The 14,065-nt window shown below is 29.9% G+C and overlaps 2 protein-coding genes across 7 annotated transcripts; one reads left to right on the top strand and one right to left on the bottom strand.

The window, feature by feature from the left end:
• The first annotated feature begins 1,793 nt into the window (after positions 1–1,793).
• On the top strand, positions 1,794–4,798 carry LOC108478247 (uncharacterized). Of its 6 annotated transcripts, none has more exons than XM_053022543.1 (8): positions 1,794–1,961; positions 2,048–2,105; positions 2,208–2,345; positions 2,416–2,664; positions 3,292–3,331; positions 3,412–3,509; positions 3,755–3,802; positions 4,580–4,798. In XM_053022543.1, the coding sequence occupies exons 1-7, from the start codon at positions 1,903–1,905 to the stop codon at positions 3,770–3,772; spliced, it is 660 nt and encodes a 219-aa protein (XP_052878503.1). In that variant the 5' UTR covers positions 1,794–1,902; the 3' UTR covers positions 3,773–3,802; positions 4,580–4,798. The 6 variants fall into 6 exon arrangements, with proteins under 6 accessions (XP_052878503.1, XP_052878504.1, XP_017636175.1 ...); XM_053022544.1 differs by having other exon boundaries at positions 4,587–4,624; XM_017780686.2 differs by lacking the exon at positions 3,755–3,802 and having other exon boundaries at positions 2,431–2,664.
• Positions 4,799–12,596: 7,798 nt separating this feature from the next.
• On the bottom strand, positions 12,597–12,944 carry LOC108477487 (uncharacterized). Its single transcript, XM_017780033.1, has one exon. The coding sequence runs from the start codon at positions 12,942–12,944 to the stop codon at positions 12,597–12,599; it is 348 nt and encodes a 115-aa protein (XP_017635522.1).
• Positions 12,945–14,065: the final 1,121 nt, after the last annotated feature.

Genomic DNA, 14,065 nt, shown 5'->3' with positions numbered 1-14,065 from the left:
AAAGGAATATAATTAATCCAACATAAGTATGTTACCTTGATTAAATCTTATTTGAAATCGTGCATTAGAACTCCTTTGTTTTATTTTAATTATCTACTTAGTTTTGAAATAGTTTTTGACCATATTTTAAAAACAAATTATTTTTACCTCACCAAAGTGTTTTATTATTAATTTCATAAATAATTCTTTTTACAGTCCTTGTGGGTACGATAACTCAATACTACTTGTCACTTTATTACTTGTTGTGATTGTGTTCACTTACACATTTTTTTGTCGTTCCAAAGCACTACATAACCATATACAAATATATATTACATATAACACAAAACTCACGCATATATATATATATATATATATATATATATATATTATATTATATATAACAAAAACCATGCACCCATATTTATATTATATATACAACAAAACCATGCACACATATTAATATTATATATGCACCTACCAATTTAGTACAATAGCTCACAAAAATATATATACACACTTAGAGCAATAGCTCACTATTAGTAATATGCACCACACACACGCAACCATTAATGCACAATCCACTATCACACGCAACAATTAAATTCAAAATTCACACACAATTATCAGGTCAAGTACATAGTTTACAGCTACAGTCTGCCTAATTTGTTCCTATAACTACATACAAATTTTAAATTCATATATTTGGCTCATTAAAATCACACTGCATGCATACCCAACACTCAACAAATTTGCAATGGTTTGTACTAGAGTAATTAAAGTTCGCATATTAATTAAGCATGGGTTCATATATGTTACCTTAGCTTGTGTACTGGAACTTCCATGCTCAAGTAAGCTTTAATTTGCCTTTGTTAATGCTTGTAGAAACTAAAGCTTAGCTAAGAAATACAAGATATTTCATTTTCAAGCCAAAAATCAACTGAAATCAAGTGATATATTGAGATCTTGATTAAACCATTTAAACCTCGTATTGAAATAACAACTCACTTAGTTTAATCATAAAAGTTTAGAATCTCACCTTAATTTTGGAAAATCGACGAGCAATGGAGCTAATTTGAGCTAAAACGTGTGAAAATCTCTTAAGAATTTTAAGGATGAAAACACGAGTGTTCTTCAATTTAACAAGAGATTTTGTGTTTAGAAAGCTTAGAAATAAAAAAGGATAAACTAATTTTGGATGAAAAATTTTGATTTGGTGTTTGCCAAATTTTTGAAGAAGATGAAGAAGGAGAGGGAAGGAGACCTAAAGGTTGTTAAATAGGCATCAAAATTTTAAAAATTGGGCCATTTCCTATTTAACCACCTCCAGTTTTTTCCCTTTTTCAAATAGATCCTTACTTTTCAATTAAAACCAATTTCACAATTATTTTCAAATCAAACCTCTTTTTTTAAAAATTTATTTTAACAAAATTAATTCCTGGACACCTAATTTTAATTTTCCTAACCTAAATTATTAATTATAATATTTTATTTAATTAATTTTGAATTATTTAATTATCTAACCTATTTATGAGTTTCGATTCATTAACCCTCGATCCTACTTACCCAATTCTTTTAATAAAATTTTTGGGGTGTGATAAGGAACTTAATTGAACAATGACCTGCTTGTAACTTTCGAACTTAATGACTAATTTATAAATTTTTGAAGTTAAGTGATCAAATTATAAATTTATTAATAGTTTAGTAACTTTAAATGCTGTTTTTCCAAAAAAAAAAAAAAATCCAAGTATCAAAATTAAAAAAATATAGAATTTGGGATTAAATAGTAAATAAAACTTAAAACTCAAGCATACATTTTTAGAAAGGATTGACCTCAAAATGAAATTTCATTTTTTAACTTCGAAGGTTAAGAATGAATGTTTGGACTGAAATTCAAACAGAAAATACAAACAGGAAGAGATCATGGCTATTGATGCAATCGAAGCTTCATCTCCTCCATGTCAACCCCCGTCTAATTTTAGGTATTTGTTTCCCCTTTTATTTACTTCATCCAATAATTTTTTTATTTTTCATTGTATTTTTCACAATAAATTTCATGAATTTGCAGTTCGTTCAATCAACTCCGACACTTCTACGTGGCCGTCGACAGACCCCACTTCAAAATGGTCCTCTCTTTCTCTCCGTTGGTTTCTTCGATCTATTTTCAAATTTGCGTCTTTCCTAAATTCTGAAGTTAAAAAAAGAAAAACCGAAATTGCGATTTGCAGGAGACGTTAATTGATCTCCTAGGAGTGGCGGGTCGACGCCCGTGCCTTCCGATAGTGGTATGTTGCAACTCACGTGATGAGCTCGACGCCCTCTGCTCCGCTGTATCGGATCTCCCTTACATTTCCTTGTCCTGTTTGGTAATTATTTTGTATTAACAATTATACTTTCATTTATATAACCATTTTTTTATTATTAATTTATATTTAGTCTTCTATATGTCAGTTCAGTGACCAAGCTGAAGCGGAACGAGGTTTATTTTTGGAGAAATTCAGGGAAGCAACGATGAAATGGAGCCAACATGTTGCGGTTGAGACAGGAGATGGTCATGAAATTGATAAAGAAGAGCAGAAATCTTGTATGATCGTCGTAACCGATGCCTGCCTTCCGCTTCTTGCTTCTGGGGAATCCTCTATGTCAGCTCGTTTTTTGATTAATTACGAATTGCCAACAAAGAAGGTAAATTTTATCATTGTTCTTTATATCACTCACATAACCGAAACCTGTTAAAGTTTGTGTTTTATATGTTGTTATAGTATTTAGGGACCAAGTTTGTAATGTTGGCTCACAACTTTTTGATTCAATTCTATGTTATTTGCTATAATACTGTTTCGATCATTACCTGACTTTGGTTCATTAGATTAGCAAAGGTTCAAGTGCTTGTTTTGCTTTTCCCAATTATTTGATCCTTGTTTTGGCTGATTAAGATGTTCATCAAATTCGGAAATTATGAAAAAGACGTTGGATATCATGGGCCTGTATGTCAAGTTTTAGTTTGCATCTGCTTTTACAATAAAGAAGTAATTAAAGTAAGATTTTAGCAAATTTATGATTTTAGTGTTTGATTATCAATTTATCATCCATATGAGTTAACCATAGGTAGAATTTGAGTAGATATTAGCAAGCTGATGTGGTGGCTGTTGGTTACGCTCTGACTTCCGATCTATGAGCTTACTTCGGATCGTGAAATACAACATTTTCATTTTCTTTGAAAGTTGTTTTTGTGTCATTACGTGTTGTTTAATAGAACCTTTTGTCAGCGATCTTTTTACTGACTTTTCTAGTTCTACTTGTGCTTGCTTGCAGGAAACGTATATGAGGCGCTTGACTTCGTGTTTGGCAGCAGGTTTCTTCCTTGCAGTAATATTTTATTATTGGCACATCATGTTCATCTCCCACAATGGTTTTTCACTAAATCGTATGCAGATGGAATCGTGATCAATATGGTTGTTGGGGGCGAAGTAGTAACTCTAAAAAGCTTAGAAGAAAGCAGTGGCCTTATCATAGCTGAGATGCCTATTAATGTAAGTACGGTACTTGCTTGCGTTCTTTGTTTTACAGATCTTTAAATTGTTAAAATCGCATTAACAAAGATGCCCAATCGGTTGCACTTGACAACAAGGACCCGTAAATATTGTTTGTTCAAAGTGAAGTGATAATCTATTGCTGGTTTCTTTTTTGAAAGCGTAACTATCATATTTCTTTTAAGTTGTCTATCAAAATACATGGTAGCAATACAGTATTAACATGAAATGTAATCTTGTTGCAGATCTCCGAGATATTATGATGATTTTTTATCATCTTCAATTTCCTAACGGTGATTAAGCAATCCTTTTGAACTCTTTACAGCACTTAAAATGCTCAAACATAGCATGTGGTGTATGAGTTGTTGAGACATTGACACTGAACGTTATTCCTGTAGTATTTCTTACAGTCTCTTCTTAGTTCTAGATACGGGCTTCTTACCGTCTTTGCACTCTCAATTTGGTTCTTTGCCGTCCCAAAGTAGACCTCAACTTGGGGATAGTATAAGTGACGTGAATGCTGGGGTTCGAGATAGGCTAAATTCTGCTTAGTCCATGTATTTTATGAAAGTTGTGGTTTTAGTCCCTATAATTTGGTTGTTTTTAGTCTTTGTAATTTTTGAATTTTAAAATTTCAGTCTCACCAAACTATAACTGTTAAATTCATTTCCAAAATTTGATGTAGGAAACATATTTTCATATGTAGAATGTTATGGCTTGTTATTTTCACATATTACTCACTAAAAATCTAACTATTTACATCAAGATGGAAATTTTAAAATTAAAATAGTACATAGATTTAGAATGATCCATTTGGAAAATTTGAATTAGATCTACAATTATACGTATAATATAGTATTAGTAATTGAATTTAACTAAACGGATTTAATTAGTATTATTTGAGTCAAATTCATACAGTATAGGGACTAATATTGCTAAATTAAAGTGCAGGGATTACATCTACAGTTTTTGCAAATTACAGGGATTAATAATTGAATTTAACCTTCGCAATATTTGTTTACTGAACTAAAAGCTCACAATTGCACGCTCAATTTGTTTGATGCATATAGTTTTCAGATGTGGGAAAGACTGACATCACTACATCACTACAAGAGGCGCGTCGGAGGATGTTTGATTGGGCTGAGTCACCATAAAACAAGTGTTTTTATTTTTAGAAAAAGCCAATAAAAAATTTGAATACGATTGAACTTCAACGAATCGATAAAATCTTATTTCTTAAAAACTTTCATGTATTTTAATTTTTATGCACATTCTATTATTTCTATAAATTGTATATCTATACTATTATTTAAGTTATTGTCTGAGTTAATGTCACAAGTTAATCGAGCATTAAGTTGGTTAGGAAAATTATATAAATATGATTTCATAATTAATATAAATTATATTATTCGATGATACTTTATTATTTTTATTTTAACAAAATTAATAAAATAAATATATGCATATAGTGGGTTTGAACTCATGTTAATTAAATCAAGTAAAACTCTAAATTTACCTCTCAACTAAAATTTTATTTTAATGTGTTATATACATTTTATAGTAATATGCATACTTTTTTTTTTATTTCTATCAGTTGTATATATTGATAGCATTGTTAATTAAGTTGGTATCACAAATCAACTTGACACTAACTCTCATGGTTGATGATAACGTCGTGATAAATAATTGCAGTGCTATTAATATTTTTAATATGATATATTTATATGTTTAAATTTTGTTTTACCTGCAATTTAATCTAATTTTTATTTTAATATCGTATATATTTCATGTGTTATTATGATTAATTAGTTTTAAATCATACGCTTCATTTTTTATTGTATGTTATTTTTAAACATATATCTATATTCTAAATTCATGGTTTTCACACGCATATGCATCTAATAAGATTTCTAGTAAATAGATATTTTTAAATATTAAATATAAAATTAATTATTTATATAATCATCTATACAATTAACTCTCTTCTACCCCATTTGTTCGCTAAAATTTTGAATGTTATAGAGAAATGATTATCATACACCTATAACAATATTTGAGATTTAGATAATATTTGAATTTTTTTAAATTTCAAATTAAAAACTATAATATATTAATAATATTAATTAATTAGATTTAGATAGTATCTTTAATAATTTAAAATTTTAATTTTATTTATTAAATATTATTTTTTATTTTATAATATATAATTAAAATATTTTTGTATAAAAATTACAATTTTATTGAAATAATATCTTAACTAAAATTTATTATTTTTATTTTATTTAAGAATAAAACTAATTTTATTAAAATTTGACATAAGAGGTTGTTATAATGAACTAATTTAGGGCTACTTTAGTATTGTTATTATAGTTGAAAACTATTTTTGAAAAGCTTAATTTAGAAAAAAAGTGCCTTATAAAAATATGGTTTGTAGTTTCAAGTGTTTAACGTTAGTGTAAAAATTGCAATGAAAAGTTAAAAGATCATTTTAAATATAATGTTGGAAACTAAAAAAAAATAGATTAATTTAGATATATATATAAATAATTTAATATAATTATACATATATATATATATATATATATATATATGCACTGTCTATAAAGTTCTTTAATGGGTTGGTGTCACCCATCAACCGTGTCCCAACTCAACTAGAAAAATTACTTTAATGTCTCTTCACATTTAAAATAAATTATATTATTTGAGAGTACTTTAGTCTTTTTAATTTAAAAAATCCATAAAATTATTTTAAAAAACCCATAAAAATATGCATATTATGATATTTGAACCCATGCCAATTGAGTTAGCAAAATCTTAAATTTACCACTTAAATAAAGTTTTATTTTAATATTTTTATACATTTTAATTTTATTCTGCACACTTCATTCAATTTTATATCTATACCTTTTATACTATTATTTAAGTTTCTAACTAAGTTAGTGTCATGAGTCAACCAGACACCAACTTGATTAGAGAAGTTACGAAAATGTCATTCAATAATTAAAATAAGTTAGATTATTCGAGTATACTTTAGTCTTTTTTTTTAAATCAATAAAAAATTGCATGTGGTGGCATGTAAACCCGTGCTACTTATACAAATAAAATATTAATTTTATCATTGAACTAAAGTTTTATTTTAATATAATATTTACATTTTAATTGTATTATACATACTTTTAACCTCTCTCAATTGTATATATTGATAATGTTGTTGATTGAGTTTGTATCACAAGTCAACTCGACACTAACTCAAGATTGATTACAACACCGTGATAATATTGTAGTGTATTTAGAATTATTAATATGAAGTATTTATGTGCTTGAATTTCATTTTACTCACAATTCAATCTATTTTTCTCATTTTAATATCGTACATATTTCATTTGTTATTATTAATTAGTTTTAGACTATACATTTAATTATTTATTAAATGTTATTTTTAAACACATTTCCATGTTTTATAAACGGGGATTCCAAACGCATACGCGTGTGATAGAATTTTTAATTTTGGTAATGTTATTGGTTGAGTTAGTGGTACAAGTTAACTTGACATCAACTCAAGATTGATGACAATATCGTGATAAACAATTATAGTGCACCTAATATTATTAATTTGATGTTTTTACGTGTTTAAATTTTATTTTACTTATAATTTAATTTAATTTATTTCATTTTAACATCGTGTTTATTACACATGTTATTTATTAATTAGTTTCAACCATATGTTTCGTTATTTATTGTATGTTATTTTTCAACACATCATTGTATTCCAAAATGTAGTTTTCACACATATATGTGTATGATACGATTTCTCGTATGATATTGTTAAAGTAACATCACATATAAGATAATTGAAGTGTGAGACGAGAAAATGATAGTAACAATATCTAATAAATAATAAAATATATGATTTGAATCTAATAATAACAACATATTTACAATATGCATGAAATTAAAATAAAAATTAGTTTAAAATGTAAGTAAAAGAAATTTATATAGGTAAATACATTTGATTAAGAATATTAATTCATTCCAATTGCTTTCTAGCTCAGATTCTCGTTTTTTGTATCACATTGAAATGTTATCATGTTAAGAAGTATTATTTAACATGTTAACATGTTGGTGAAAGAAAAATCAACATTAAAAATATAGTAATAAAATATTTATTTAACCAATAAATAATAGGTGGAGTGGTAATTAACAAAAAAAAAAAATCATCAAATCTAGAGTTAGCGTTAACTTATGACACCAACTCAATTAACAACATTATCAATACTAGATTATGGCATACCTAAGATATGGGTGAAAACAATTATGTCAAGTTCATAAAAAATCAATATAAAAATTAAGGTTAAAACGTGCTTCAAGTCCTTGCACTCTTCAAATATTTAGAATTTAGTCCTATACTTTTTAGATTTAATAATGCAAGTCCAATGATACACTGTTTAATTTTTTTTATGAAATCCAGGTCCATTACAACATCATTTTTCTTGTTGCATGGCTATGAAATTGAGTGTTTATTTCAAACTATCAAACGAATAAATTTAGTAGAAAAAGTTTAATGAGGTTAACCATTGGACCATAATTTTAAAATAAAAAAAGTATAGGGATTAAATTCTTGAAAATAAAAGTAGAGGGACTAAATCCCAAACTTATGAAGAGTACAAGGAGTTGTTGCATATCTTAACCAATTGGTTGAAATGGTTAAGGTTAAAGAAGTAAAGGTCATGATTAGAGGTGTTCATGGGGTTGGGCCGGGTTCAACTAAAAATTCAGGCCCATTTGCTAGGTCCGTGCCCGGCCTAGCTTGAAAAATGGGCCTAAAATTTTGCCCAAGCCTGACCTGTATAAAAATGCTAAAACTTGAGCCCGACTCGACCAGCCCATATTAATTTTTATATTCTTTTTATATAATTTTTAAATATATATAATACATTAAAAATACTAAAAACATCAAAATAAATATTTCCCAACAAATTGAAAATAAATTTTAAAAAATATGTATACTTAAATGGACCTTACCCGAGGCCCGACCCTTTTTTAAATAGATATTATTTTTTTGTCTAAGCCCATTTTTCGGTCCTATATTTTTGCCTAAGCCTCCCACATTTTGGGCGGGCCTTCGGGTCCGGCCAAATGGCCCGACCCATGAATAGGTCTAGTCATGATGTCTTTGGTTCAAGTCATTCATATATTTTTTAGATTTTACATAAAAATATAAAAATAAAAATACTTTCAAAATAATATTTTAACCCTTTTCATAAGTAAGGAGTTTTTAATAAATTTGCAATCGAATTGCGATCCAGTTGATGTATAATACCAACTCACTAAAATATTAAATAATAGTATAGATATACAAATGATGTGAGTGAAAGAGTTTATTTTTTGTGTAAAATATTGAAATTAATAAAATAATGAAGCTTTGATTGAAGTGATAAAATTGAGATTTCATAGATGTTGTCATGGGTTTAAATTTCTCCACATGAAAGTTTTTTTATTAGTTTTATTAAAAAATATAAAAGTATAAAACACTATCTGTTAAAAATAAAAGTTGCTGCTAAGTTTTTATTCTATAAAGAAAAGGATCAGCGATAGAGACAAATGAGAATTGAACTGATTTCTTCTTTTTATTAGTCACTAATCAATGCCTTTAAATAGGCAAAATTCCAATAGCTAATAGCTAGGAAATAGGAATCTCACTACAACGGAATACTGTAATGAGAGGAGCAATAATAGTAAAATATTGATAAATTATTAATAGATTATTTGCACAAGACATGATCTTTTTAACCAACTACTTGACTCAATCAAACTCCACAAACGTTCAGCTTTAACAAACTCTCAGTTAAACCAAAAACTCGGAAATATTTGGTTTAAAAAAAATTATAGCTTCAAACTGATGGATTTTCCAAAGTGCAGACACCAAGCACCCTTCTTAACTTCTAAAATACAGATCTCTTTAAAGACTTAGTGAAAATATCATCAATTTGGTCTTCACTCCTACTATAAATCTAATCAATGACGCCATTATTTGTAAGATCCCTCAAATAATGGTACTTCACATCTATATGCTTGCTTCGTCCATGTAACACCGGATTCTTGGAAAGTTTGATTGCTGAATTATTGTCACAGAAAATTGTTGTTGCTCCTTGTTGCCATAAGTGTAGTTCATCAATTATTTTCCTCAACCAAATAGCTTGACAGGCACAAGCTGTTGCGGACACAAACTCGGCTTTAGTTGTAGATAAAGTGACAATTGGTTGCTTTTTTGAAGACCATGAAATAGCCCTTAAGCCCAGCAAAAATGAATAACCTGAAGTACTCTTTCTATCATCTTGATCACCAGCATAATCACTGTCTGTAAAGCCAAACAAATTCGATTTTTCACCCTTTTTGTAGAACAGACCATAACTAGCAGTACCTTTAAAATACCGAAGTATTCTTTTTGCATCTAAAAGATGAATTTCCTTTGGGCACTCCATGAACCTGCTAATGAGACTTACAACATGCATAATGTCTGGTCTTGTTGCAGTTAAATACATAAAGCTTCCCACTATTTGCTTGTAGATGGTGTTATCAACCTTCCTCCTTTCATGATCTCAAATAAGCTTCACGCCCACTTCAATAGGTGTAAAAACGGAGTTGCAATTCTTCATTTGAAACCTGTCTAAAATTTCTTGCACATATTTCTTTTGAGAAATAAAAATTCCAGTAGCAGATTACACCACTTCAATGCCCAAAAAATAATGAAGCATGCCAAGATCAGTAATATCAAATTCAATCATCATAGACTTCTTGAATTTTTAAACATGGTAACATCACTCCTAGTAAAAATAAGATCATCAACATATAAGCAAACAGTAACCATTTTACCTCCATCACCAACCTTGGTAAAAAATGTATGCTCATATGAACACTTTAGAAAGCCTTCTTTTAGAAAGTAAGCTTCGATGCGACTATACCAAGCTCTTGGGGCTTGCTTTAACTCGTACAGAGCCTTCTTTAACTTATACCCCTTGTGTTCATTTCCATGCTTTACATATCCAGGAGGTTGCTTAACAAATATTTGTTCTTTCAAATCACCATGTAAAAACGCCTATTTCACATCTACTTGGAAAATAAGCCATGAATTTTGAGCTTCAAGAGCAATCACCAGCCTAATTGTATCTTGTTTATAGCCTTTAACTACTAAATGCGACTTGAATTTGTCAACCTCACCATTTTCTTTTAGTTTTGTCTTGTAAACCCACTTCACACCAATTATTTTATACCCTTTGGGAAGATCAGTCAACTCCTAAGTGTTGTTGTGTTCAATGGCTACCATTTCTTCATTCATTGGTTTTCTCTATTTGGACTCTTTTATGGCTTCTTCAAATGCTACCGGATCACAATCTAAAAATAGAGCAAAATGTGTAACTTCCTCTTCATTAATTCCCTCTACCACAAAATTCTCCATCCATGCAGGTCTCCTCCTATTACGTTGAGGACACACATTTGCTGGTTTAGTGGCTTGTTGCTCACTTTGCACTTGAACTATTGGCTACTGCCTTCCATCTTCCTTATCACCATCAAAATCAACTTGTATTTGTTGTTCAGTTTTGTCTGTGTCCTAATTCCAAAACTGGTCTTCAACGAACACCACATCACGACTGATAACAATCTTCTTGGTGATAGGATTGTACAATTTGTACGCTTTTGATTGCTCATTAACACCAAGAAAAATGTATTTTTCTCCTTTGTCATCAAGCTTTTTCCTCTTTTGATATGAAACATGGGCATAGGCAACACACCTAAAGATTCTGAAATAATCTATAGTCGGTCTTCGATCACTCCAAGCTTTTTGTGGTGTGATATTTTGAACAGTTACGATGGGGCTTCTATTCAAGATATGGATGCTCCAATTAACTGTTTCAGGCTAGAAAGCTTTTGGAACTCCACTCCTTGTCAAAAGACTTCGTACCATATTCAAAATTGTGCGATTCTTCCTTTCACTGATGCTATTTTGTTGAGGTGTGTATGCTGCTGTTAGTTGCTTCTTAATTCTTTTCTTATCACAAAAAACAACAAATTCTTCTGAATTGTATTCTCCACCATGATCATTACGCAACACCTTAACTAGAGTCCCTGCTTCTTTTTCAACTAGAGCTTTGAAACTCTTAAAGGCTGTAAGAGCTTTAGATTTTTCATGCAAATAATAAACCCAAGTTTTTCTGCTAAAATCATCAATGAATGATATAAAATATCATTTACCTCTATTTGATGTAGGAGTGATCGGTCCACATAAGTCTGAATGCATAAGCTCCAATGCATTTCTCGCTCTCTATGATTTTCCTTTTTGAAATGTTTCTCGATGTTGTTTATTGATTCTTCACATACTTGAGAAGGAGTTTGGATGTGTGGGAGGCCTGTCACCATATTCTTTTGCTGTAATGTTTTTAAATCTCCAAAATTTAAATGCCCATACCAAAAATACCAAAGCCAACTTTCATCTTCCAACCTTGCAGAGAAACATGAGTTGGTGACAGTGTGGAGGTATAATGGAAACATTCTGTTGGGTGTCATATCAACTTGGGCAATTAATCCCAATTTTTCATCTTGTATTCTGCAAACTCCATCTTTAATGGAAATCTCATATCTCTTTTCTTGTAGTTAGCCAATACTTAACAAATTTGTTTTCAAATTTGGAACAAAGAGGACATTAGATATAGTATGAACAACGTTGATTTTCGTTTGAATTGTTATCTCTCTCTTCCCCATTATAGAGACTTTTGAATCATTACCAAACTTCACATACTCATCGAACATCGAAAACGCAAACTCGTCGCCACTCATATGATTGCTGCAACCTGTGTCCAAGTACCATAAATTCTTTTGCATTTCTTCTTTGACATGACAAGCCATCAGCAAAAACACTTCTTCATTTTCTACAAAGTTAGTTCTGTCTCCATTTTCATGATTGAAATTAACTCGACATTCTGATTGATAATGGTCATACTTTTGACATCGAAAACACTCAACATCAGATTTGTTTGCTGACTTTGTTCTAAAAGATGTAGAGAGATGGCCTACTCTTCCTCTTCCTCCCCTTTAGGAATGAGACTCGTGCTGGTGGTGGTGGTAACCACGATCATTGTTTACTCTACCTACACCTCTGCCTCTACCTTTTCTTTTACCACGACCTCCTCTAGTTGTGAGATGATTAACTGTAGAAGCATTCAATGCATGCTCCTCCTTCTTTTGCTGGAAATTTTTTTGCTCATGTATCAACAATGAACTTTGCAGCTTATCAATTGAAAGTTCCTGGATGGCATGAGCTTCCTCAATAGAACAAACTACAAAATTAAATTTTGTAGTCATGGAGCGAAGTATTTTCTCAATCACAGCAACATCATTTGTTTTGTCACCATTAATTAACATTTTGTTGACAATGGCCATTGTACATGAAAAATAATCGGTTACCGACTCACCTGATTTCATTCGTAGTGTTTCAAAATCCTAACAAAGTGCTTGAAGTTGCTGCCTCTTTGCCTTCACAGAACCCTGATATTTTTTTCATGGAATCCCAAATATGCTTGGATGTGTCTTTGCAAAGGATGGTTTCCAAGATTGAATGGTCAATTGCTTGGAAAAGATAATTTTTTGCTTTTAAATCTTTACAATGCAGCCCTTCTATTTCCTTCTTCTGAGACTCTATCACTACTGTGTCATTTGTTGGTTCCTCAACTCCCTCAGAAACAACCTGCCAATACTCCTTAGACCTCAAAAAGTTCTCCATCAACATACTCCAATGATCGTAGTGTCCATTAAAGCAGAGAATGGATGGTTGAACAAAGTTTTCGGTGGCCATCACTTTGCTTGCTGTTGCTACTAAAAAAAATCTAAGGCTTAAACCTGGCTCTGATACTTATGTTGAAAATAAAAGTTGCTGCTAAGTTTTTATTCTATAAAGGAAAGGATCAGCGATAGAGACAAATGAGAATTGAACTGATTTCTTCTTTTTATTAGTCACTAATCAATGCCTTTGAATAGGCAAATTTCCAATAGCTAATAGCTAGGAAATAGGAATCCCACAACAACAAAATACCGTAATGAGAGGAGCAATAACAGTAAAATATTGATAAATTATTAACAGATTATTTGCACAAGACATGATCTTTTTAACCAACTACTTGACTCAATCAAACTCCACACACACGATCAGCTTTAACACTATCATAATAATATAATTAATTTTAAATATCAATGGTATTTCAGTCATTTCTTCAAGCAAGTGTCCGGTTGTCTCGTTTCACAAGCTCAATCAGGGGTTTAAAGATAGTATAGATATGGATGAAAATGTTTTTTTGGGTAAAAATATTAAAATTAATTGAAAAATCAAAATGAAACTTTGGCTAAAATGATAAAGTTGAGATTTTATAGATGTTGGTGTTACGGATTCAAATCTCATCATATGTAAAATTTTTATTGGTTTTATTAAAATATAAAATTAAAAGAAAAACCTTCGTAATAATATAATTTATTTTAAATATGTAATAATTTTTTAGTTATTTCTCTAA

Source organism: Gossypium arboreum, chromosome 12, assembly GCF_025698485.1.
Source record: "Gossypium arboreum isolate Shixiya-1 chromosome 12, ASM2569848v2, whole genome shotgun sequence".
In the NCBI taxonomy this organism is placed as follows: Eukaryota; Viridiplantae; Streptophyta; class Magnoliopsida; order Malvales; family Malvaceae; genus Gossypium; species Gossypium arboreum.
Note: the sequence above shows the minus strand (reverse complement) of the source record. Positions and strands in the feature narration are given on the sequence as shown.